At 33.3% G+C, this 26,968-nt stretch overlaps 4 protein-coding genes across 4 annotated transcripts; 2 read left to right on the top strand and 2 right to left on the bottom strand.

Annotated features, from left to right (window-relative positions):
• Window positions 1-494: 494 nt before the first annotated feature.
• Window positions 495-2,719, top strand: BNAC06G38650D (uncharacterized methyltransferase At1g78140, chloroplastic). The gene is made up of 8 exons (XM_013795865.3): window positions 495-680; window positions 755-852; window positions 1,173-1,316; window positions 1,393-1,474; window positions 1,734-1,930; window positions 2,003-2,114; window positions 2,190-2,297; window positions 2,410-2,719. Exons 1-8 carry the CDS (start codon window positions 519-521, stop codon window positions 2,566-2,568), a joined length of 1,062 nt encoding a protein of 353 aa, XP_013651319.1. The 5' UTR covers window positions 495-518; the 3' UTR covers window positions 2,569-2,719.
• Window positions 2,720-6,735: 4,016 nt separating this feature from the next.
• Window positions 6,736-10,475, top strand: LOC106357331 (inactive TPR repeat-containing thioredoxin TTL3-like). Its single transcript, XM_013797011.3, has 5 exons — window positions 6,736-7,543; window positions 7,644-7,839; window positions 7,939-8,114; window positions 9,564-9,897; window positions 10,064-10,475. Exons 1-5 carry the CDS (start codon window positions 6,840-6,842, stop codon window positions 10,232-10,234), a joined length of 1,581 nt encoding a protein of 526 aa, XP_013652465.2. The 5' UTR covers window positions 6,736-6,839; the 3' UTR covers window positions 10,235-10,475.
• Window positions 10,476-11,200: 725 nt separating this feature from the next.
• Window positions 11,201-12,779, bottom strand: BNAC06G38630D. The gene has a single exon (XM_013797012.3). The coding sequence runs from the start codon at window positions 12,475-12,477 to the stop codon at window positions 11,491-11,493; it is 987 nt and encodes a 328-aa protein (XP_013652466.1). The 5' UTR covers window positions 12,478-12,779; the 3' UTR covers window positions 11,201-11,490.
• A 2,728-nt stretch (window positions 12,780-15,507) lies between these two features.
• LOC106354571 (F-box protein AUF1) lies at window positions 15,508-16,858 on the bottom strand. The gene has a single exon (XM_013794539.3). It carries the CDS (start codon window positions 16,626-16,628, stop codon window positions 15,663-15,665), a length of 966 nt encoding a protein of 321 aa, XP_013649993.2. The 5' UTR covers window positions 16,629-16,858; the 3' UTR covers window positions 15,508-15,662.
• Window positions 16,859-26,968: the final 10,110 nt, after the last annotated feature.

Genomic DNA, 26,968 nt, shown 5'->3' with positions numbered 1-26,968 from the left:
GCACCATGAAAAAGAGTTTAATATATATTAATACAAATGTATAATATGCTTAGAAATTTTAAAAAACACTAAAGATCATAGGTTTTAGTATATATAACATTTACCGAAATACTCAATATTTTTTTAGGGGTTAACACACAGATTTTGAGAAAAATTCAAAAATATGAAAATATTGTTTTAATACATAATTGTATCATTCACTAACATTTGATTAAGGTCAAAGAGGTTTGGAACATTTGTTGTCTCCGTTTTTCTAGAATATAGCGGTTTTATAGTGGTTAGTACACCAATTTAGAGACTATTACCAAGTTTTACTAACGATGCCCATACTCAAAGTATTAATGAAATACTTGAGCGCAAATTCTGGGCTTAAACTGTCTCTTCCGACAAGTTTCAGAACTCATTCACGAGTTTAATGTGTGTTTATATTCTTTGTCGCAATTTTGATTCACGAGCTTTTCGTGATTTTCTTTTCCTTTTAAACGAAGCTTCGTGCTCAGTAGGCAGCCGCCTGAATAATGCCGATGACTGTTGTTTCCAGTAGACTTTCACCGGCGATTCTCCCAACCGGTTTATCATTCTCACGGTTGCTTTCCGTCAAGTACGCCGCTCAGAGACTCCCTGTTTCCGCTCTCATATCAGCTCGTGCATCTTCTGCCTCCGTCGAGACAAAGTCGAGTGTATGCTTTTGTTCTTCGTAATTTTGTTTGATGGTCACGATTTGCAGCTGATACAATGTGATTGGCCTGTGTAGGTGGATTATGTAGTCGAGAAGGAGAAGAAGAACATTCTAGCTTGTCCCATCTGTTATAACTCCTTAGCAGCATTGATTAGTCAACCCCATGAATCAGCGTGAGTCCTCACTCTTCACTAATGTGAATGCTTATGTTTCTTGATTGTCAAGTTAGACCATGTTTTGTTTTTGTACCTTTTCGCTACATTTTGGTTAATCTAGAAATAAATTAGGGTTGAAAAGTTTAAGTGAATGCTCATGTTTATTGATTTTCAAGTTAAAAAAGTTTTATTTTTTGTACTTTTTGGTAGATTTTGATTAATCAAAAAATTAGGGCTGACAAGTTAAGTGAATGATCATGTTTCTTGACTCTCAAGTTAAAGAAGCTTTGTAAAAAATTTTTATTTTTTATTTTTTTTATTTTTTTAACGCCCTACAGAGAATCTCCTGCCTCTGGTACTCACTTACAATGCAAAACCTGTAACAAGAGTTACTCAGCTAATGAGACGCATCTTGATTTGACTGTGGCTAGTGGAACCAAGCAATACACTGAACCACTGCCTCTTTCAATCGAGTTGTACAGGTAGATGATTATATGCTTTATCCTCTATTTTATCTTCTAACTAACGGAGACTCTTTGGCCCTGTTTGATTTTATAGGAATCCATTAGTCTCCTTCCTTTACGAGAGAGGTTGGCGTCAGAATTTCATGTGGGGTGGTTTTCCAGGACCCGAGAAAGAGGTCACCACGGTTCTTTATTTATGTGTTATATGTTCTAAATCTAGTCAAGGCATGACCGGACCTGTAGGCTGTAGACTATAAATATTTTTAGGTTAATTATAAAAACAAAACAAAAAATATTTTGATAATTTGATGTTATACGGTTTGTGTATAATAGCTCTTTAAAATGTGGAGATAAATGAGAATGTTTCATTCGGTTGTGCTAAGAACCAATTGTGACCTGAGGCAATATAACACTGTGTTACATTGTATTCCACAGTTTGAAATGGCTAAAGAATATTTGAAGCATGTTTTGGGAGGCAATATCATTGACGCCAGTTGCGGAAGTGGCATATTTTCAAGATTATTCGCTAAGAGTGAGCATTTTGCTATGGTGTACGCCCTTGATTACTCGGAGAATATGCTGCGACAGTGTTACGAGTTCTTGAAACAAGAAGCTAACTTAATTGACAAAAAGTTTGTTACTTACACCTTTTTATTCCATTATTCTCTAAATATGAAGTAACAAGATGTGTTGTTTTTTTTCAGGATCGTTGTGCTGGCTCGAGCAGACATAGCTAGACTCCCGTTTCTTTCGGGTTCAGTTGACGCTGTCCATGCTGGTGCTGCGTTACATTGCTGGCCTTCACCATCTTCAGCTGTAAAACCTTTTTTTAGCTGAACATTTAGCTAAACATCACATACAATGTTGATGTTCTCTATGGAACTTTTATAGGTTGCTGAGATAAGCCGTGTTCTTAGACCTGGAGGAGTATTTGTTGCCACCACGTTCATTTATGATGGCCTCGTCCGTTTTGTCCCGTTCTTGAAGGAGCTTCGCCAGGTGTGTATATATATATGTTACTTTTAAGCGTTAATTAAAAATATTCAGTTGATGTCTTGCATCATTGGTGTGGTCGTTGTTTAATTATGCATTCTGGTGATGCAAATGATAGGAAGTAATGGGGTATTCAGGTTCTCACATGTTTCTGAGCGAACGTGAGCTGGAAGATCTCTGCAAATCATGTGGACTCGTTGGTTTCACTTGTGTTAGAAACGGGCTATTTATAATGCTCTCAGCCACAAAACCCACCGATATGCTCACCCACTTATGAAGACCTTTAGTCCTTGAATGTATACACAATCTTTCTGTAGTTGAAAATTTTGGTATATAGTTACCAGTTTGCCATTATTAACATTGTAAAGAAGTGACATAGTACATTGTAACCTATGTTATAAAGCATTTTGCAAATTTATTATCTACTACTGCCGCTTGTATAATTGATTTTTGTTTTCTGAACATGGGCCTAATCTACCACTTGCTGGTGTTTGAAACAAGTCTTCTATTTCAAGTTCCAACGACTGAAAGAGTTTTAATGAGTAAGCAACGGTCCGTGTTTGGTAGAGACTTGGGATTGGAGCTAAAATCCTGAAGAATAACCAAAAAGAGTAAGTCTTCTTTTGTTCCCTTTTTCCTTCTAAGGCAAGCATATGTTGTAGTCCCAATGTGCCTTTGGATCATGTGCCTTTGTCATTCTAATACATTTTCCACACGAGTCAGTAGTCAATACTCCCTCCGTTTTGATATAATTGTCGTTCTAGGAAAAAAATTTCGTTTCAAAATAAGCGTCGTTTTATTGTTTGAAATGCAAAATTTATTATTAAAATTTTCTACTTTATTTTTTTATTGGTTGAAATATGGTTAGATGTATAGGTAATTGTGTTTTCTTTTGAAAATATACAAAATCATATGTTTTATTAATCTGTGTGCATAAACCTAGAACGGCAATTAAAATGAAACGGAGGGAGTAATATTTTATTTTACTATCAAATACTTAGCAAATCAGTTCTTAACATTTTTTTTGTATAAACTTAAGTAATAAAAAGCCAATTGACCAACATGACGACAGCTGATAAATTATGAATATTTTACTCAATATTTGAGGTTTTTAATTTTGAAACCTTTCATCACGATACAATCTGATATAAAATGAATATTGTATAGATATTCACGTCGTTTTAAATTTGCTTCTCCGATGCATGTATGAGTACGAACTAATATCAAATTCAAGTATTTCGGATATTTATAAGAAATTATCGCCTTTCCGCATTTTTAATCTTTAACCCAAAGGCAGCGTCGTTATTTTATTCCGTTCACTAGGTCCAGACGCCATAGATTCAATCATATTGTTTGCCATCTTTTACATTATTTGACTATGATTTGGTATTTACGGTGTCGGTACAGTTCCATGATACGAACAAACCCCATTGTTTTAATTGGTAAAATAAAACTACAGACAATTTTGTTACCAACCAGGCATTTTTCTTTAACCTGAAACTAAATTCCGCCGAAAAATAATTGAATACTAGCAATTTTTTCTGCATGTGTAAAACTTCTATAAGTGAAATTAAATTACTTGCCATACCAATGCGTCAAATAAGTTACTATTAATTATGTTTTTTGTAACTAACATTACAAAAAAAAAGTTACTACTATTATCCGTAAACTTTTTATCATCCATGCACAAATGAATTATACAAGGAAATATAAATTGATTGAACATGTACAATACATAACCGCAATCATCAAATCACTTATTTTCTTTTGTTTCATCATGCCTTTCTTAGAAACTATGATAAATTATAATCGGAATAAGAAACCATATATGTATATCTTATCATATCTGTAATGATCACGGGGTTGCATATAAAAGAATTTATGCACTTTGAGTACAGTACAGGTTTATCAAAAGACTTTCCTTACTGTATATATAGATTTGCGCATATCTTTTCCTTTGGGTATATTTTACCCATCGATCTTTTTGTTTTCGTCTTTAGTGCATACTACAAAATTTATATGACTCGGTCTACAATATACTTGGGTGAGGCCGTGAGGGTCAGAAAGTATTCGTCTGTAGTGCTATAAAATTTGTCCAGCTTTTCGTTATTTGTGACCATGAATTATAATAGGGCATGTTCTTTTTTTTTTTACAGAATTTTTTAATTAAATCGAAATTTAGACTAGTCGTAAGGTCTATATACCGCCACATACTGATGAATAGTATGCTTGTTCTTAAAGGAAAGATATCTTCAAAGTAGAATGATTATTTCAATTTCTATAAGTTATCAATCGTCAGTTTTTGACTACTTTTTGGTATTTATGCTGAAATGTTTTGAAAAAGAGAGAAAAACTATTTACGTGGCTTGTTTTGGGTTTATTATAACTTTGTTCGTAGCTTTATTCTTCTTCGTTTTTAAGTAGAAATCTTCTTATGTAGCACGAGTTTTTAAAGTTGTCGGCAAGCAAAAGCACATTCATTCCATGCATTGTTTCTTTTAAAAACCAACACGGCTAAATTTCATATACGGAGCATTTACTAAAAGAGCAAATTAAACAGAAATTAATACGCTCAACATACAAATTTGCTGACACTATATCTTATCTGAAAACATCTAACCAAGAGTTCTTGGCCTAGTGGTATTGGAACTTCGGCTGGAGTGCCCGCCCTGGGTTCGAGTCGCCTTGGCCACCTTCCCGCCTATAACCGTGCGTGCCCGGATGGAAGGCCTCGTGGAAATTAGTCTGGGCTTACCGCCTGGGAACCCCACGATCATCAAAAAAAAAAAAAAACATCTATCAATGATTCATGATATATTTAAATCGGATCTATTTATAAGTATATAGACGGAGCCTCAAGTTCTTTTATCTACCTTCTCTTAAGTGTGAGATGTTAGTCAAATCTATAACAAAAAGGTTGAGTTTTACGTGTTGGTGGAAGGACAAAAATGAAGAAAGAGTGGTCAAAGCCAAATTAAACATACAATAAACAAAGAAAGCTGCCTAATGCGACAGAAGGTCCCCGACAAAGCCGGCACCGACTCACACGAACGTACACAACGACAGTGTATACTCTATCTTCCACACGAACACAAATACTACCTCCTTTTCTAAAACTAAAATGTTTTAGATTTTTTATTTGTTCCACAAAAATAAATTTTTTATATGTTTAAAGTACTTTTTTATATTTTTAAGAAACATTAAATGAAAATATTTGAATTGATTAAATTTCATTGGTGAAAAGTTATTGGAAAACGTATAATAAAGTAAAAAAAAAATTATAAACATTTATTGAATTCTTAATAAGCGTGAACACTTTAGAAAATCTTACTTTTGGGAAAAGAGGGAGTATATGTTAATTTAGCAGTCCTAAATAATAATGTTTTAGTTTTTTTTTTTTTTTTTTGAAACACTTAATGTTTAGTTTATAATATATTTTAACACAAGTCGCTGTTTTGAAAAGATGCTCCCATTTATAATATTTAATTGCTTAAGCGGATTTTCAGCAAATTTCATTCACCAATCCCTTTGAGTGGATTTGGTTGTTATTAAAACAAACAAAAACTTGAGATTAAAAATAATAGTAGAAAGAAAAAACGAAGCAAACAGTTTGGTGGTTGTTATCGAATAATTATTGTGGGTATCAACCCACTATATTATTGTGAAAGCTTTGGCGTTTAAGAGGATAAACTTAATTATTCCACTAATTACTTTTATAAAGCACTATTAAACATTTGACCCTTTGGTTCTTTACTTTTTCATTTTTTGGTTAGTGTAATACATGCTAATTCCATTACCATAAGTTAGATAAAAATGATAATATATAGATGCGACTTAAAAATTATAACAAATATAGTTATTATAAGTAAGAAAATAAGAAGACATGTACAACTTTTGAAAACTGAAACAGAACAATCACAAAACTATAAATCTTAATATCTATTTTGAAACGATCAAATATGAAATAGATTAATATAAATTGAATATAAAACCACAAAACTGTAAAATTATTTGGCAACCAATAACAGAATTGTTGACTTTAGTATAAATCACTTGTTATTGCATTTACCCATTTTGTCCAACTAAAGGGTTTAATTTTCATTGTATTAATCATTAGCCAAAATGTCGACAAAATAATGATAACAAAAGCTATTTTAATGTTTTACTTGGCTCCAAATACATTTGAACAATCTATTGCATTTTTCGTCTTTATCCATTAAGACAATAAACAATCAACAATGGGGTCAGTATAATACAGTGTTTCTATCACTATTTCAGAAACGAATGTCTTAAAGAATCGACCCCATAAAATCAAATTAAAATCTAATTTTTGGATTTTAGAAAACAAAAGCAAGATTTTTTGTGTTAGAGCAAAAGGCAGACAAACAAAAAAATAAAGTTGGTTTCTTGTAAAGAACTCAATAGCAACTCTCGTGCTAGACTTATATAAATACATTAAACAGCTTTCATCTTCAACTTACTCCTCTGTTTCATCGAACTCTCTTCACAGTTCTTTACCTTCTTCAAAGATTTCAATATTTTCTTAAAATGACTAAAGCTAAGAAAATCTCTACGGATCAGAGATTGGGTTGTGAGAGTCTCCTTGGCTGTATTTTCCAGAGTTGGAGCCCTCGCCGCCGGAAACCCTCTTTACCGGAGAAAGATCACAAAGCAAAAGATTACTTGCCTCCCAAGTCAACCACCATTACTAACCCTAAAATCATTCCAAGAAAATCAACCGATTCTTTGGCTCAGACAAAGAGACCAGATCCACTGAAGACCAAACCTGACGAAAGTAACGCAAGAAAATCTTCAGATTCAGCAAGAAAATCATCAGAATCCGCCAGAAAATCGTTGTCCTCGGCTTCACCGAGAATAGAGAGTAAGAGGTTTTCACCTAACGGCGTGATGGGAAACATCATCGTGAAACCACAGCCCGCCGTTAAATCTCCTGACGTGGCACAGACAAGGAGTCGGTGGGAGGGCAAAACTGTAAATTACAGACATGATCCGGAGACACTGAAGAGAATGGGGAACGAAGAGTATTGTCGTGGAAGGTTCGGAGAAGCTCTTGTGTTTTACGAGAGAGCCATCTTAGCTGACCCTAAAACGCCGACGTATTGGTCTAACAAATCTGCAGCTTTGATCAGTCTTGGTCGTCTTTTAGAAGCTTCTGATGCATGCGAAGAAGCTTTAAGGCTGAACCCTAGTTATGAGAGAGCTCATCAGAGACTTGCTTCCCTCCGACTCAGGTAGAGTCTTTCTCCACTCTGTTCTTTTTGCTTTATTTCTTACTTGGTCCGTGTAGTTACGATTTTTTATCTTATTATACCCTAATTTTTTTTTAACTAGATTGGGTGAGGTTGAAAAAGCTTTGTGTCACTATAACCAAGCTGGAAAATACACAGAGACAAAACATATAGAACAAGTTGAAGATGTTATAAAATGCTTAAGGAGATGCGACGAAGCTAGGAGATCAAAGGAATGGAATGTTGTGTTGAAGGAGACTTGTTTTGTTATATCATATGGAGCAGATTCTTCTCCTCGGGTTAGCTTTCTTTCTTGCTCATATCATATCACATGTTTTATATACCAATGAGCCAAAAGCTGTATTAGCCTAATTTAACTCGTAATTCAATACCTCAAGGTCTATGCACTCCAGACTGAGGCATTATTGCATCTTCAGCGACAAGAAGAAGCTTATGATGTGTACCAGAAAGGAACAAAACGCTTTGATATTGATTGTTTCATAAAAAATTTTGGTCTTTCCATTACTTCCTACATCTTAATGGTCGGAGCTCAGGTCTACATTGCAGCAGGAAGGTCAGTAGTACTACTAACCCACCAGAGGCCTTGCCCTTTCTTTCATTTTAATAATTTTCTCCAATTTAAATTAGATCGGTTCAGAGTATAAAAATACTGATAAAAATCATATTTTTAAAAAATCATATGTATATATATGAGTTCATTAATATATTCGTTTGTATTTTATGGTAAGTGGTGTTTTATAGAAAAGAATTACTTCAAACTATATTATCTTTTACTTTAGTGAATATTTATTTAATTATATATTATTTTAACATATTTATTCTGAAAATTAGTTTAATATTGGTTAAATTATGTCTTATAATGATTTTATATTAAAATTTCTATTATTTTTATTTAAGAATATGTTTTATATATCAATAGCTTTATAAGTAATAAAAATATTATAAAAATTTAAGTTTTTACTATACCTAAAAAATTTAAGGACCAGAAGCATAACAACGCACTGGTTAAAACAACGCACTGGTTAAATTTATATTATATAACTAGCTTAATATCCGCACAATTGCGTATTTATTTACGTATTTACGATATTTTTTGGTAAATAAATTAAAACAATCATTTTATTTATTTTATATGGTATTTAACTAAATTTCAATGACATGGACATATATATATATAGTATATTTTAATATAAATATTTATTACTCAGAATTCATACTCATATGATAAACACAAAATTTATAATGTGCGAATTTTTGAATGCAAATTTTAAAATTAAAATATTAAGGTTTCAATACTTTTTCAATACAAATTTAGAAATTATCATATTTAAGTATTTTTCTATGTAATATAGTTTAATTTAAATTATATTAATATATAATATGAATGTCTAGTAAATGAAACTTCATATTCATACGATTTATGATCATTTGTATCTTGTTATTACCAAAAAAAGTTAAACCATTGGTCAGAACATTTTAGTGTGAGTCATTTAACGTTTTTAGTAATTTAGAGTCATTTTAAAATTTCAAAATATAACATAAACGAAAAAAATTAATTTTTTATTATATGTTAATGTGGTTGTTTAATATATTTTAATAATATAAAATTAAACAAAAAATAGCTAAAATACAAAAATAGTTATCAAATATTTATTATTCATAATCATTAATTGTCATATATACGTTAATCATATTAGGCAATTCCGTAACTTTTATTTAAGGAAAGTGTGAGAATATTCTTTTGTATAATATTTATCAATTTAATTATTAGTTTAATAGAAAATATAAAGTTAAGATGAACAACCCATTTTTTTAAGAATTCTGAATTTCATTCTCATGGTGACACGTGACTACGAAATAATGTCGAAATGTTTTTTGATTAATATATAAGGGATGATATACATTAGACAGTTACAAAATGCTTGTTGCAAACAAAGGCCACGTACGTTTCTTTACTTCTTAAACGTGAGGGGCCTCTTGAATTGTTTTCTTTTATGGACAGATTTGAAGATGCAGTAACCGCATCAAGGCAAGCTGCTCGACTGGATCCGAGCAACGTAGAAGTAAACGCAGTGGCTAGAAAAGCGAGGGCTGTTGCTGCGGCGAGACTCACCGGGAATTTACTATTCAACGCGTCAAAATTCGAAGCGGCTTGCGTGGTTTACACGGAAGGACTCGAGAAAGAGCCTTGCAATGCTCTCTTGCTCTGTAACAGAGCGGCCTCAAGATTCAAGCTTGGTCTGTTCGAGAAAGCCATTGAAGATAGCACACTGGCTCTCAATCTTCAGCCATCGTACCGGAAGGCGAGGCGGCGCAAGGCGGATTCTTATGCGAAGGTAATTAAAAGCTCATATTTAAAAACCGGCATAAACCGATCCGAACCGATATTGGTATTATTTTAAAAAAATGTTTTGAATGTAAATAAACCGATCCGAACCGATATTGGTATTATTTTAAAAAAATGTTTTGAATGTAATTAATGTTTATTTGGTATACTTTTAGTTAGAGAAATGGCAACACGCGATTCAAGATTACGAATTGTTGATGATGGAGACACCTGAGGACGAGGAGACTAGAAGAGTCTTGGCTGATGCAAATGTCCGGTTTAGGAAACAGACCAGTGAAGGTGTCCGGTTTAAAGGAGTCGGCTCGGATTTAGTTGTAGTGAATTGAGACGTGAGATTTGGGTTTTTGAGTAAGCTGTGAATTGTATAATTCTGAAGAGATTTTTTAGACGATTTGGTTGTGTTTGTTTGTTTGTTTGTTTGTTTGCCTTGTATTGCTAAATTAGGTCTCACTATTATCTGATCATTTTCTTATTTTAGGGATTTTTGTGTGTGCATGTGTTTACCATAAAAGTTTTGTATCCAACGGATATACTAAAACCTATCACATAAGAGGAAAGTTTTTATAATTTCTCTTCTCTACAAACTCATTATGATAATTTTGATCATTTGAAGGTTCTGGTTATATATAGAATTGAAACGGCATATTTCATATCAATGACCTTGCTTCGATAACCTATGTGTGATCTAGCTAAAGTTTTTTAAAGCCAACCATGTGTGGTAAGTGAACGGAAATTAGACAAGCCATATAGTCAAATAAGTTCACTAGCGTCCTGCATGGATTTCCTATTATGGGAGTTATTTTCTCTACTAGTAAAATTTATTATCAAATAAGTTTATAGATTACTTATCCAATAACATATTTTGTATAAAAGAATTCGTCTAGGTTTCCATATATTTAAGGTTGAAAACTTGTCATATTGTTTCTTGTTATGCGCTTCTCCATAAAATCGAGGAAACTCACTCATTATTGGCTGATGTCTTATTCGGAAAATGTTTCTTTTTTTTTGCTTAAAACTCTTATTCGGAAAATGTTATTATCAATAGCAAGAGAGCTAACATGTGTGTTATATTGATCGCTATGTTCAGCGTATGTGACGTTCAATCTGGTTATATATCTCCATCCCGAAACCGTGAATTATTATCTGTTTAAGTTTACTATGTTTTACAAGCATAAAATTAGAGTTATTGTCCACTGTAAATGGACGGTGTAAATAAAAACGTATGTTGTCATCTGAATCATATGAATATATGATTACGTATAATATGGTTCATTCATCAAACTCGTCAATCGTTTAAACACATAAAAATTGATCCATTAAGCATAGTTATGTAAATTAAAAAGACCATGTACATATTTACGTTACGTTACAAACGTCGTGATAAAAACACACTGAAACAAAGTAAAAACAAACCTTTTGGGATACGTAACAGAGTAACACTATAAACTCAAGAAACCAAGAGAAAAAAAAGTGAAAACAAGTACCAAAATTAATAAACAGATAATCAAAAAAATAGTATAAAAAAATCTTAATCATATCTTTGATAAGATGATTAATAAGTGAGAAATAGATCTGGTAAAAATTAGCTTTTCCAGCTTCGACTCCGAGACAGAGGATCTTGAACTCCTCCGACAACCCAAGTCTCCTTAGCTATGTCTGAAGAGAGTCTGTAATAATCAGTATCGTATCTCATCAACACTAGTTCCATATTCTCTTCCTCCATCAGTGATCTCAAATCCTTCTTATTCTTCTTCTTCACACTCATCTCTTGATCCTCTGCCTCTTCTTCTTCCTCAGTTTTCACTTGCATTCTCTCTTCTAACCAACTCTTCGCTGGAGCCGACCTACACCTCATCAACAAAAGCGCGTTCGGCGGCGGAACCGCCGGTTCCGCGTCTGCGTTTTCATCAACGACGCATTTCTTGTCGTTCTTGTCTCCTTCGTTAGTGCTCTCTTCCTCTTGTAAAACCATAAACCATTTGGAGAACACAGTCTTTGTATTCTCCTCTTCTTGTTCTAGTTCTTGATCTTCTTCATCATCTTCTTCCTCGTCGTCGCTGGTGATGACATCAGCATGTCTGAAATCACCAAAACATCTAAAATCAAACTTGACGTTCCTTAAACAAGTTAAAAACCCCATCACGTCTTTCTTCAACCCAAGAAACTTGCTCTGCGACTTGTTCCTATGTATCCTCTCTATCTCCTCCATCACAGACCGCCAGTTCTTTCCTCTCCCGCCGCATTTTCTCGGCCGGACTTTGATCTGACCGGCGCACGTGACTTTAGGAGAAGTGGGCTCAGCTATCTCGTCGTTACCCATGTTCTTACCACTTGCTTGTTTAGCCCACAAAGCAGGACTCGCATGCCCTCCTCCGGCGCCGTTTGAGAGTTTGCTGAGCTGGCGGCGGTGGTGTGGACGACGGTTGGTGGAGATGGAAGGGCGAGATGGGCTGCAAATGGGTTTAGGTGTAAAAGCTAAGTGGGTTCTTGAAGGGAAACAAACCAACAAATCTGCAGAGTAACCAGAAGTAGAAGAAGATCCTCTGTTTCCTTCTCTTCCTTTGATCATTGTCTTTTTTAATTTTTATTCTGTTTTTTTTTTTGTTTTCTTGGTGTTTTTTTTTTTTTGGATCGTCTCTCAATGGAAGTGTTCAGCTTTTTATGTTTGGTTTTTATAAAACTCTTCTTTCTTTTTAGGCATTGAAATTCTTGCGACAGCTTTTACATGCTTTTTGCTTTTGTGTGTGAAAAAACTTTCTTTTTGTTGAAACTCTTTTCACAACAAAAAGGTAAAAGTGAAAAAAAAATTCGGTGGTGTGATACCAACTGTCTTTTGTAAAATTGGTGGATAAATATGAAGAAGCAGAAGAATAAGAAGATGTGTTGGGGTCAAATGAGTGAAATTGGTTTATTACCACTTTATTCCAACTTAAACAAGAAGCTTCTTGACTGAATCATTTACTTTCAACATTCAATGGTCGTCCCCGCTTCTTCTTAATATTCATACATATTTGTTCATCATTTCACTGTTTTATCCCAATATCATACCTGATGGGTTTGTGTTTTTATAGTGAGCAAATGGGACATCAATATTTGGTCACTATAGAACCAATGTACCAGTCTAGAGTTTACCTTAATAAGCTTGATTACAAAGACAGAATGCATTGGTCATAGTTCCTATGTTTATCGATAAGTCGATCCACAATCAAATTCCAAAGGTTTTTTTATTCTAGTTCGTTTATATAAACATTTTATGTGTGTGTACAAATATATTCATTTTTCATCTAGTTTATTCACACAAAAAAAAAAAGAGAATAACATGTGAATGTGACAAGGGTGATGATGGGTTATAGTCGAATGCTCCAATATATTAAAGTTGGAAAACTTTCGTGGGCTTTACTTTTGCAATCTCAATATATAATAATCATAATATTATTATATGAATAAGAAAAAGAAAGACAATGGTATAGAGGAAATAAAGGAAAAGATTGTTAGGCACGAGGCTTGCTTCTTAATCCAATGGTACTCACAAGCTGTGTGGTCACATTTCCCTTTGTTGTTGTTATCTTCAACCACACACTCATCGATTCTCATTTGCCATTAGTTTAAACTACCATCCAACTAGATCACCAAACTAAAACACCAAATGAATGTGAATTTCAGAAGTGCAAACTCTTTTTAGGGATGTGAATGATGTGATATGAGAATGATGTGAAGTGAGAATGATGTGATAAAGAATTGAAATAGTGTAATGATAAAAGTATTTGGACATGGAAAATGAATGATTTGATATAAGTGTTTCAAAATTAGAAAAATATTATTGCAGATACAAATATTTGGAAAAGTTTTTTAAAACTGTGGTTCTCTTCAAAGAGTTTTATTTCTCTAATATTCTGCAATTTCATAGTTCAAATAATCACAGTGCTAATGGTAAGTAACAAATTAAACTTCAGCTTCAAACACAATATTTTGATTTATTGCCATGCTTCTCACACAATTTTTTTATCCTTATTTACTATAACTGAAAGAGGTGCAGCTCTGGTTCCGGCTTTAATTTTAGTATGGTTCCAGCATTTTTCATTAAACTCTTCCTCTAATCATCATTTCATAGCCCAACTAAAACATATATAGCATGGATATTTTGGACGTTTGGTAGGAGAACTATTGTGTGAAACTTGATGAATTGTTGCGAGTTTTTATAGATCATTAGACAATAATACACATTTGAGAACATGTATAATAATAATAATACACTTTTTGTCTTACTAGTAATTATGAAACTCAATTGTTACTACTATAATTTACATGAAATGGGTAAATAGGCATGCCGGTTCCCCACTTTCACTCTAGTTCTGTAGTTCACTTACATTTACCAATGATGCGCTTTTTGCGTTGATCCCTTTATCAGTACATATTTGTTGGAATGATAAATATGCATTTGGACCAACAATCACATAAACAATAACTATCATGACACAGCAATCAAATAGACTGAAGATGAAATGAAAAGTTAGGTATGTGTTATCATGTTAAGTTGCATCACACATAGAGGTAGGCCATTAGCACTAGAAATAAAGCTTTATTTAATAGTTAAGCAACACTTCCTTCCTACATAAATTGTGTAAAGGAACATATATTGTTTTGAAACTAATTTCCAAACAAAAAAAACTTATGTAAAGATAAAGATAGTGTTTGATTTAATTGTGCTCTTGAGAGCGACAACATTGAGAAAGCATGTGGGTAGGCGCCATTGGCACGGCACTAACAGCCCCATTCGAAAAAAGTTAGGCATTTCACATCTTACCCCTTTTAACAAATTTAAATCTTTTAGTTTTCTTTCTCAAATCACAATCAAACATACTTTAAGTAAAGATAAATTGTATAAGTATGTCGTAAACATAAGCTTAATTGCGACAAAATCCATGAAAAATGTGGCAAAAGGAAGCCTGATAAATATGAAAATTGTATTGCCTAACACTTTTAACTTGCAATCAAAGTTTTGGATTGAAGCATCATTCATACCTATAGGCTATGGTTGATTCACTCTCTAATCAAACTTTTATATGTGAAATTTATTCTGATATCATCTATAGGACCACCTTTTATTTATAACAGGAGATTAATTTATGGTTTAATTATAATGTTAAGAATTATATGAGTGACCTAATCAAATAACAATCTGTTTGATCATGATAGTGATAATACCACCCAATGGCTACAAAAGCTGATTAGTATATTAAACTATGTGTTGGTTATGATATCTATTCAATTCTTTATATATATATACTTTGTTGTTCACGAAAATTCGATAAGGATATTGAAAAGTCGAAGTACAGCTCATAAACTTAACCTTGAAAGAGATCAGCATCGATTAGATTATTGCTTTTCTCTAGGAACGATTTTAACGGGCCTTAATGAGCTTAACTGGGATCCAATAGAATTCAATCTCGACTCTCATTGCAATTTGCTTAATTGTTAATTGCTTGGTTTAATTCCATATAATACCCACACCATCATAAACCTCGTGATTCTTCAGACAAAAAGGGAATCTTACATAATTAAATACAACTATTTGTTTGTACTCTACCGAAACAACGCATTTAATGTGGTAATCATATTCTATTAATGTAATAATTCGAGTTTGACCAAAGTCGTACGCCATCAAGTACAGATGGCTTCGTACGGTGCTGTCGGTATACACTATACATAAAAAGGCCAAAGCAAACGAAAGCCCATTGGGCCTTTCCATTAATTCTAGAAGGAGTTCATCTCTAACACATTTCTCCTACGCTTAAGCAACGCCGTAACGGCTTCTCCGTACATACAATCGGCGGCGAACGCCTCCGTCGCCAGCTCAGCATCGTTATCATCGGAAGTCACGCCACTCGGCCTTACGACCACGAGCGTCGCGGCCTCGAGACAGATCCCGCTCTTCAGCTTCAGCATCGGCGCGTGTCTCATACTCATCCTCACGTTGGGCACCTCCGTGCGATCCCTCACGCGCTCTAGTCCTAAGCCTTTCTCGTCCACACGCGCCTCCGCCTCTCTGTACTCTTTCATCCCCGCAGCGCTCATCACCACCGTACCTTCCTCGTCTCTGTCGCGCACGGTTAACCTCTCCATCTCCTTGTGCTCCTTCACCAAGTCTCTCATCAGGTGGTGTCGCGTCGAGGCGGCCATCAGCGCGTTGATCGTCCACACCACGCGCGTCTTTAAACCGCAGACGAACTCCGAATCGGTCTCCACGGCGTTGACCGGAGATTCCGTTGCCGATGCGTTGACCGTCGCTGATCGGAAAGCGACGATGACGGAGCTCTTGAGAGTTTCTCCGAACTCCGCCTTCCACTTAACGGCGGCGCCTTTCTCGAGATTGGCGTCGCCGCCGTATAGCCCCACGTCCAGGTTCCGGATCCGGTTAAATCCGGCGAGAATCTGAGCCGGAGATTTCGGAGTCTCGGCCGGTTTAGCGGATCTGAAGAAGATCGGGAGGATGGATTTGAAGATCGAACGGAAGAAGTTAGCCACCGGAGAATTAACCTCCGGCTCCGACTCGACGGCGGCGAAGATCTGATCGAGCTGGAGAAGGAGCGAGTCTGACTGAGCAGCGAGCGAGTTGAATCGTTTCGAGACGGAACGACATCGTATCAGCGTTTTGACGTCAGCGACTTTGTTCAAAATGTCGATGACCACATGGTTAGGAATCGCATCAAAAGCGTCCATGATTATCTTTTTTGAAACCTTCGGGATCAACTAGAGAGTCTTCTCACTTTCTTTCTCTCTGTTCTTTCTTTCTTTATTATCTTCTGTTCTGGACTTGAAGAGATTCTAGTCTTAAATAAGGAAAAAAAAAACACATAAGGCGATATGATATTGATATTTTAATTACCGGCATGTGGGACCATTATTGTTGCCGTCGGTATATGATATTTAATCAATAAAGAACGATAAGTACAGCTTTTCTGAATTTGATTGGTGGGTTGGTATTAAATTAGCAGACATCAACGATTGAGATGCTCTCTATCAGGCGACATGGTCCTTGATAGACGGTTGAAAGCTACTTTAACATTTTTATTAAATTCCGGTCCATACTGGGGGAAATAATTGATAAAAAGTTAATTTGGCTGGATCCATAGATTTAATTCATTTTTCTTTAAAGAAAGCCGTGATCATATACAGATGAATAAAATTCTTGATATTTTAACAATATTCTCCATATTTTGTTTCTTTTATTGTGATATACAATAAACTTTCTTCAAAGTCTCATATTTTTATTGTCAATCAATAATAACATATATTCTACTAATGTTATACATTTCTCTTGGGTTAATATTAACAGTAGATATTATCATTGTGTCACCATTATTAAAATAATTATGCGTGTTGTCATAGTGTCTTCACCATATTTTAAAAACTCAAATGGTGACAACGTTAATACAGAAAGTATAACCATTAACCATTAGGTTACAGCGCGAATGTATCCTGGTTAATTTATCGTTAGTGTATTCGCGAAAAGAAAATGTATTTTATAAAGGGTGAGACAAATAATTAAATAGATATAATAGACGGAAAATAAGGTCTTTGAAGTAATAGCGACTTAAAACTGAAAGTATATATTCTGAAACACCAAGTATAGTAGTTAAATGCTGAAGATCGAAGAGTGTAAAATTCTAGATCCACATGCTTCGCCTTTCAAGAGACTCCAAATCATTGGAGAGATCGGATAGTTTGATTCCAAAGAGTTGTTAAGAAAAAAAAGAGTACAACACCTAAAGAAAAAAGACAAAATTTGCTGTTTTTTTTTTCGTTTACAATTAAATTAAAATTCACAAAATCTAATTATGAGGCTGGATATATAACCAGATGTTTATATGTGCGTCTAAGTTCTATGTCGAAAAAAAGTTCTAACGTTTATGTTTAGTAATATTGGTATAGAAAATATAATTTAGTTTAATAAAGTTTAAAAATGCATTTATCGACAGAAACAAACAATAACAGAAACCTAAATGTTTACAAAACCCGTGTGCACAAGGATTACCATCGTTCACACACTCCCGTTGCGTATGTACGGAAAGGTCAGCTGCACCCGTGTTCATCAGAATCTCTCTCTTTTAGCATTGATGAGGGAACACAAAAAAAAAATTGTTGTATTGTTTTAGATGCAACTATTATGTTATGTGAATGTAAATATATTATCAACAACATGTATGTCCACGGATTGAACTTTAACGATGCCACGTTCGTAATATTATCACAAACCACTAGACAGTATGGTGTAGATATATAATATACTAAATTTTATTTTCAAATATAAATTATAAATTTGTTTTATCATTGCTTTAATATGCAAAAGCTCGAGTGGGCGTAAGATTAAGTTGGGACAGGTTGTATAAATGCATCTTTTTGTCTTCTGAATTAATGCATGAATATGGGAGTTATTGTGGCATATCTTGTCACACGTTCTTCCAAGGAGATCCATACATCATGAACTATCTTGTGGCTGTGTAGAAATGTCTTACTCATGAGTTATGAGTCGTGATAATAGTTTAGAATATGGTTAAGCGGTCATGGAGTTAGTATTACTTATTTTCGCAATATTCGTAGCCTTGAAAAGAATAGTCGTTTGGATTGTAAACGGCTATATCCACCGTTACTAGAAATTCCGGTACGAAGTGCAAAGTGAAGATCAACACACGAAAATCGTTGATTCTTGATGATCTTGTCTCCCCTTAACATTTGCAAAAAAATTATATATAGTCTTTGAAATGGTTAAATTTATTTTTGTTATATATTTAAAAAAGAATAAGATGAGAATCAAATGGCACGGGAAAAAATGTCACTTCCAAAATTTACGCGATTGCCAAAAACACATCTTTCTGGGATAAGTGAACAAGAGGTAGGGTTCAACTTCCAACATTTATCTTTTGTCTCCTTTTCTCCTACTTTGTCTTTATTGATTGATTGTTACAAACAACTTGACACTATCTTCCAAATAATCTACGTAAATTAATAGTGTCCGCCTTAAAAACATATGTTAACAATTCTTTTCCCTTATGTATCTATCTTGCTCTACGACAACCATGAGTGAGTGAACCTGTAGAATTTAAAATCAGAGATTCTTCCAACCAGAGAATAACCATCAAATTTTATACCAAATGGTTTGTTCAAACTATTTATTTTATAAGATTGGTAAGCCAATTGGTATATCCGTATATGCTATGTACTATGCAAATACGAAATTGTTTAACGCTACAATTTTTATATAAACTAGTATATGCTCATATCAATAATTTATAGGAAGTGGATACTCATTATTCTAACTTAAATTTTTGGGGACAAGTGGACAACTCAGCCGTGACAATGACTAAACAATAGTTTTTAAAAGATCTTAATCATTTGCTTATTCAATATATTATTGACTATTTTATTCATTTTTATCAGAATTGCACAGCTAAGCTACTAATTTAAAATGAAATATGAGAAATTTTATACTCCCTCCGCTTTTTAATATAAATCGTTTTAGAATTAGACACATAGATTAAAAAATCATTAATTTTTTATATTTTCTGAACAAAAACATCATTAACTATATACCTAACCACAAATCAACCAATAATAAAATATAAGGTATATTATCATTGGTCATATAACATTAAGTGTTAATAAATTCTACATAGAAAACTAAAAACGTAATATAATTTGGAACATAAAAATTTCTCTAAAACGACTTATATTAAAAAACAGAGAGAGTATATTAACGCCAATTGGCCAGTTGGAATAGTGGTTTAGGTATCCCTTTAAATAGTATCAAGGCATCTTCAATCCCACTCTACTTTTTTACGCTAAACTCTATTATGGAGTAAAATCTTCTCCAACCCCACTCTATATCTCACTCTAAAATAGTGTAACTCTATTTCTTACTATATATTTGGAGTAATTCTTTTTTTACTATATTATAGAGTGAAATTTTTTATTTATATTTTAGTCCTATTAGTTTTTAATCTTTTTATTTGTAACTATTTATGTAATTTAATTATGCAAACATCACATAATTCTCTTCAACACAATATACAAACGTTGAAACTTATTATTATTATCCAAAGAAAACTTAACAAGCATTAAAATTAAAAATATTTTTATAAAATTATCCAAATAAAACAAATACTAAAATTAAAAATAATCAACATAACATAAAATTAAAATCATAGATAATTGTGATTTAATATTCTGGTAAATTGCCTCTAGATCTACCAAAATTGTTAAAGTATTGTCCAAATGAGGTAGATGAAGGAGTAGCTTCTTGTTCATGTTGTTGACCACATATATTTTTGTAAAATTCATGTTCGTTCCTCCTGAAAATATGTACGAACTTCTGGATCTTGCACTGAATTCAAGTCACAAAATACATATTTGTTTTCTTCTTTTAGCTCTCGTTGTGGTCTTGTCTTCTTTAGTTGTTCCAAAAATTCAGTATTTCCTTCTTTTAATGTATTAATAACCAATGTTGTTTGATCGATCACCAAGTTATAGATTGTTCAACGATTATTTTTCGGAGATGCCAGTGTACAATGATGTTATGTTTCAAAGGAGATATTGTATGTAGCGTCCTCTATTCCTTTGTATAATCGAAGCTGTTGAAAGTTATGACAACTACTTCATACAAAAAAGAGATGCATCGGGGAGGGTTGGATTATCGTCTCAGCAAAAAGTAACGGCCGCATTTCGGATGTTAGCATATGGTCTTCCTGTTCATTTGGTCGATTTAGAAAAATCAAAGATAAAGAAGTCCATTTTGTGTTTCGAAATTCGTTAATTGGTCATTTATGGGAAAAATACACTAATGGTGATGTTTAAGTTAAATGTATTATGTTTTAATATAATGTAATTTTTAAGATAATAAATGTTTGATATAAATATATAATTTATAAGAAGTTTCTGAAAAATAAAAAATAAGAGATCAATTTGTAAACTTTGTAAATAAAAAGTATTAGTCATGAAATAAAATAAAAATATTTAAGAATATTTATTTTTAGAATTAAATATAGAGTAAACCGTTAAAGAGAAACGCTACTCTGTTTTATAGTTACTCTATTTCAGAGTAAACACTACTTTAAAATAGAATAAACCATTTGAGATGTTCTTGTAATAAAAAAACGTATACACTTAGGCTTTGGAGGTGGATAGAGTACATAAGGGAGTTTGGATTTTGCGATGAGTATTTATTACGTGTAATAACATTATTATATACAAATGTATGTCTGGAGTTTAGGATTTGTTGGTATAAAAAACAAGAATATGCTGTAAATTCGTGTTAGCTCCGTCCCGTTACAATCATTTTTGCTTATAGAAATATGATAGCTTATCCCCTTGATTCTATCAAGAGAAACCATAAATTTTGATCAACATTTTTGGAAACCTACCAGCTTTAATTGATTAGTGGCAAGTTTTGATCAACATTTTTGGAAACCTACCAGCTTTATTATATTAGTGGCACCAGATCAACCATATTGAGCCTAGACTTCTAGTACTGATTAGCACACAATTCATTGCTCATTTGCTTCATTTCAGTTGTAAATATCATACTTATAAAAAAATCTAAAACACGCCAACATTACTTATTGTTTTAAGCTTAACATGTTAAATTTTTTTTCCGTTTTGTAAATGAAAATCACCAAAAAGGTCGTAAAATGTCAGTTTTCTTACGTGTGTTTCAGACACATAAAATGTCAAAGAAACAAATAGAAACTCTATATGTCTAACACAATTCTTACTCACTGCAAAAAAGAAGAAGAAATCTTATTAAAGTTTTGCTTAAACCACGCAAACAAAAAAAACTGGAACCTATCCGTTTCTTCGAATTCTCTTTTGGGCTACACTGATTATAGACTATAAGGCCCATTGTCTCGAACAACACGGCCGCATTAGATTACACTACCCCAGTGTTGTTCAAAAGGCCGATTTATATACCAATATTGATTACTTTGTTGGGCCCATTGGATTTTGCACAAGACCCGGTAATTAATTTGGCTTGTAAGACGTATCAAAGAAATTTTACTTTTAAAAATAAAAATGTATAAAATAAAGTATGCTGTGGAAGTTTTTATCAGTTTAGTGATTGACCAAAGAGTTCTACACTGAAAATATGAGATCCAGTTTTCAGAAAATAAGATTTCTACAAATTAATGGAGACAAATTTATAAGAATCTCTAACATGATATAAGTAAAAATATTTTCAAGATTTGTGCGCAGATAAAATTCTAAATACTGTGAATTTTACGTATTAGAATTTTCTGTTCAATTTTTTTAATAATTATTCTAAGAAATTGTAATAAAAATATTAAAATATGCAGAAAATGTATAAATGAGGTTTTAATTGCTAACTTCTTTTGTATTTTTATTGTTTTCCTTGGTGGTTACACTCAGCTTCCGGTCAGACCCATTTCAATAGTATCCTTGGTAGTTACACTCAGCTTCCGGTCAGACACATCTCAATAGTAAATTAGGTTCTGCGCTGAAGAAAAATTGAAGCATTTTTTGAATCTTTATCTGGAATTAATTTTTTTTTAAATTGTAATGGATACTGTGCAAATATGCTCTCATGCACAGAGCCAGACCTGTTTCCGTAATATTGAAATGAAACATTATATATATATATATTAGTTACCCATTATATGTTATATATATTAGAACTGTTAGTTGGAATCTAAGAACATATCTTGAGTGCTAATATAACAATAACCACTAGAACAGTTTATAAGATCTAAGCAACTAACCCTATAACCCCGACTTTGGCTTCTACAAATATACAGTTATATCCTTTCTCGTAATGCGATAAGATTATAAAAATTGTACGAAAAACCTGAAAGCGGATAATTATTGGAACGAAACTAAATTTGCTCCCCAGACGAAGATCACTTGATCACATGATCTGAAATCATAATCGTCCAATTAATTTAAACTTAAAAGCAATGTATACTACACACATTTCCTCTAAGCCTACAACATGGGAGAAGTAAACAGAGAAGAGAGGAGGGGACCATTAAAGTGACACGTATATGCTTAGAAACATGAATTATTGCCTCACTAAACTTAATTAGCTAATAATAAGAATCTAATTAATGGTCCCCGTTACCTTTTTAAGATGCCTGTTAGCTTTAATTGGTCCCTGTAGCTTTGTGATATCTCGTTTACTTTGACATGATGGGGTTTAAGCTGTAATTAGGGAATATATGTGTGCATACATGCATAATAGATTATGAAACTTAATATTTGCGCACTAAGCATATCCATGTATACTTTTTAATTAACAATTACTAAATGGTTGGTGTTAGTTAAGCGATACTGTACATAAAACAGTGAACATGCTTGTTAGTTGGCACTGATCGAAGAAATAGGATATAGGAATCATTCAAAATCAGTATAAGCATCAAGAAAGACTAATAACGTCGTACAAGTTCCTCCAAAAATTAACAAGACAAAACAAAAATGTTACATATTTAATATGTTACATATAAATATAATATAATTTAGATCGTCTCAACCATTGCTGGGAATATATATACACATATAGGATTTGGAGATTTTAATTGGTCTCAACAAAATGAAATATCATAATAGTAGTTGTTGATCTGGGACACAAATCCAGAGAATAACACATGAACCCCATTGTTCATGTGCGTAGTTTAGTGACTCAGTGATAGCTGTCCATAGAAAGCAAACTATGTTTGCTCTCTTTTTCTTTTCGTATGTATTTCCTTTAATCATATTATTCATTTTTTTTGTTGTCAACATCCAAATCATCTATTTATGAATATATGGAGTCTTTCACATTTCTCATTCTTATTGGTTAATGATAGAGTAGATGTATCTCGTTTGCTATGTGCCTATATCTAGCTTCCCGTCGTTATCGGGATGAATAGATCTTTCACGAAAAGTTTTGTAAAACACGTCATCGAATGATTCGTGCGCTGAAAACAAGAAGTTTTTTTTTTTTCATCTGATTTTTATTAAGAACCCAAGGTTCAAAAAGACAAAGTTCGTATCAAAAAAAACCAACACAAGGCCCAAACCAAAACAAAAGGAACCACCCAAAGCAACAACACACGTCAGAAGATTAGCGGGAGTGGAACACGTGTTTATATCTCAGCCTAAGGAGACCATGCGTCACAAAAACCTCCACCTCATCACCGCTTTCAAGAAACTACGCCGGATAACTGAACCGACGGTTTACCGGAATCCGCCTTACCACTCCGGAATGACACCGGAACCTCGAACCTCCACCGTCTTCATCAACTTAGAAGACCACCGGACTCTACCAGGAAACATGACCCCTACCACCGAAGAACACTTCCAACGACTGTATTGGAGGTTTTGGGGATTCAAACAGCTGCAACGCGCACGCCGGAGCTTCGGAGAGCGTCCATCGATATAAATCGAGAGCTCATCCAAACGATTTCAATAACCAACCTCGTTAATCTTCGCTTCCTAACAACAAACTCCAATTGTGATTAATCATACAAACGGGCTCCAACTAACAGCCCAGCGCGAAGATCAATCGACGGTTGAAACAGAGATGACAACCGGCGACAATCAGGTAACCCAGAAAAACTCGGTAGAGAGCCAGCGACACCGCCAAAGCTACACCACCGGATACCACCGCTGCATAGTCATCAAAGGGAGCGCAAAACCACAATAGTCTAAGTCGGCTACACAGCGTCAGAGAAACTGTTGTACACCAGAATCGATATTTGCTAACCGGAAGAGTAAGACATCAGACAGAACCACCGCGACTCTCTGTCTCTCAAAAGTTCTAGAGAGATAAGAGAGAGTCTACCATTCCGTCCGGCTTCAATATTGTTTCAATACTGAGAAAAACAAATATACTGAGTTTCTTTTATAAAAGGTTTTCATAAAAAATACTGTCGGTTTCATACAAAATGTATTGTTTATTAGGTACAGTTAGGTGAAACCAAATTTTGGGGAAAAAAAGAACTAAATTTTGGAAGATTTGATATCTGGGTCTGGTCCTATATATTTTTGGTCACTTATAAAAAACATAAATTAATAGTCATATTTGAAAAAAAACAGGTAGAAGCTACCATTTAGTTTTTTTTTTGGCTAAAAAGAAGCTACCATATAGTTAAACTGGCGAAGAGAGTTGATCCCAATAATTGGAGGAAATCGTACTTAGTTTTTTCACTTTCTTTCTTTTCAAGTTGGATCACCAATGATGAGGTTTCTTCTTTAAATAATATCTCAAATAATTATATGAATATGGTTAATATAAGTGAAGATACACACACTTAGCAGCTTTAGCTTCTTTACACGTATCAAGTTATCGAGTCATGTCTTCTCTTGGAATGGAAGCATGTTGGTTGTCCCATGCACTTTAAGTTCAAATATATCTAACACATTAGAAAAGAAAGGATTAGTGCAAAATAACAATAGTATACAGCAAACCCTTTCTCAAAGAAAAAACAATAGTATATAGCATATATATAGCTTTATATGTTTATTTTACATAAATTCAACCACTTTAAGTGGATTCCAACTCCTCATTCAACCTAAGTAGTGTTACTTTATAGCGGTTTTCATTTTCACCACCTAACATTGAAAAATAACCCACCGTTCCATATACACACATAATACATTAGAATAGGACAAATGTTTTTCGTTTAAATAATGGAAAGTTTCTTCAAAGGAGAAAACAAAAGAGACCTCACTTTCACAAGATTCCTTCGTATGCCTTTTAATTTATTTTTAACATATATACACAATTGTTAAATTATCTTACGACGTATTTGTAATAATACAGAAACATCACGTAGTGTAAAAAATCGTAGTTTTAACACATTGCTTATCTAACTATGTCAATTTATCACTAAATATATAATAAATTTGCACGCTATGTTTATATTGATGTTTGTGTGAGAGTATAATAACATATGGCCACATCAAAAAAGCTGTCGTTTAGAAAAAAAATAAAAATTGCATACCTACTAATAGGGGTGGACGTTCGGGTATCCGTTCAGGTTCGGATCGGGTATTTCGGATTTTCGGGTATTTTGGTATAGGGATATAGAACCCGCACGGGTATTTTTGTATTTCGGATCGGGTTCGGGTATTTTTAGCTCGGGTTCGGATTGGATATTTAGATTTTGAAATAAAAAAATAATTTTTTCATTGTTTTAAGTTTTTTGTATTTAAAAATATAACTTTTACTTAACTGATTTTTTTTTAATAGATTGAGTGATTAATAGATTTGGAGATAACATTGCAAAAATAAATAAACATTAATTTGGTCATTTTTTAAAAAAAAATTGGATGTAACTTTTGTTAATACATAAAACAAAAAGCTTGACATGCATTTTAAGTGAGTATCAAATCATTTTATATGTATTTATATGTATATTATATGATTTTAAAGTATGTGTAACATCAATATAAATATTTGAAATAAAATAAAAGATTTAAATTAAAAATATAAGGTTATATATATACTTATGTTCGGTTATTTTCGGATATCCATTCGGGTTCGGATATCTAATCTCTCCTAAATCAATACCCATTCGGGTATTTTGCTACTTCGGTTCGGATTTCGGTTCGGATTTTTCGGATCGGGTTCGGGTGCAGTTTCGGGTATCGGGTAAAGTGTCCGGGCCTACCTACTAACAAAAAAGTATGAACCCAGGCCAGAAGTATTTTTCAATATTTGTTTTGGGAAATTAAGTATTATTTCCCACTTGTTGAACTTGCTTCCATGGCTTAACAGCAAGCCGTAAGGATTGATAGTGTAATTTATTTATTATAGATGAATTAATATAGTTTTTTTTTTTGTTTAAAATCAGGGTCGGCCCTGAAATTTTGGGGTGGTCTGTAACAATGTTTTATGTAAATTTTTTTTGGGGCTAATGTCTATGTAATTTTTTAAAAAAAATGTCGGAGGCCTGTTGCATGTCTCACATAGCATTGCTCTGCTTAAAATATAAATTGATATAGTTGTGATGACTTAAAAGCACATTTTTTAAACAAGTTAGTGTTGCTAATTAAAATATCGTGACTTT

Source organism: Brassica napus, chromosome C6 (genome assembly GCF_020379485.1).
Source record: "Brassica napus cultivar Da-Ae chromosome C6, Da-Ae, whole genome shotgun sequence".
NCBI classification, from domain to species: domain Eukaryota; kingdom Viridiplantae; phylum Streptophyta; class Magnoliopsida; order Brassicales; family Brassicaceae; genus Brassica; species Brassica napus.
Note: the sequence above shows the minus strand (reverse complement) of the source record. Positions and strands in the feature narration are given on the sequence as shown.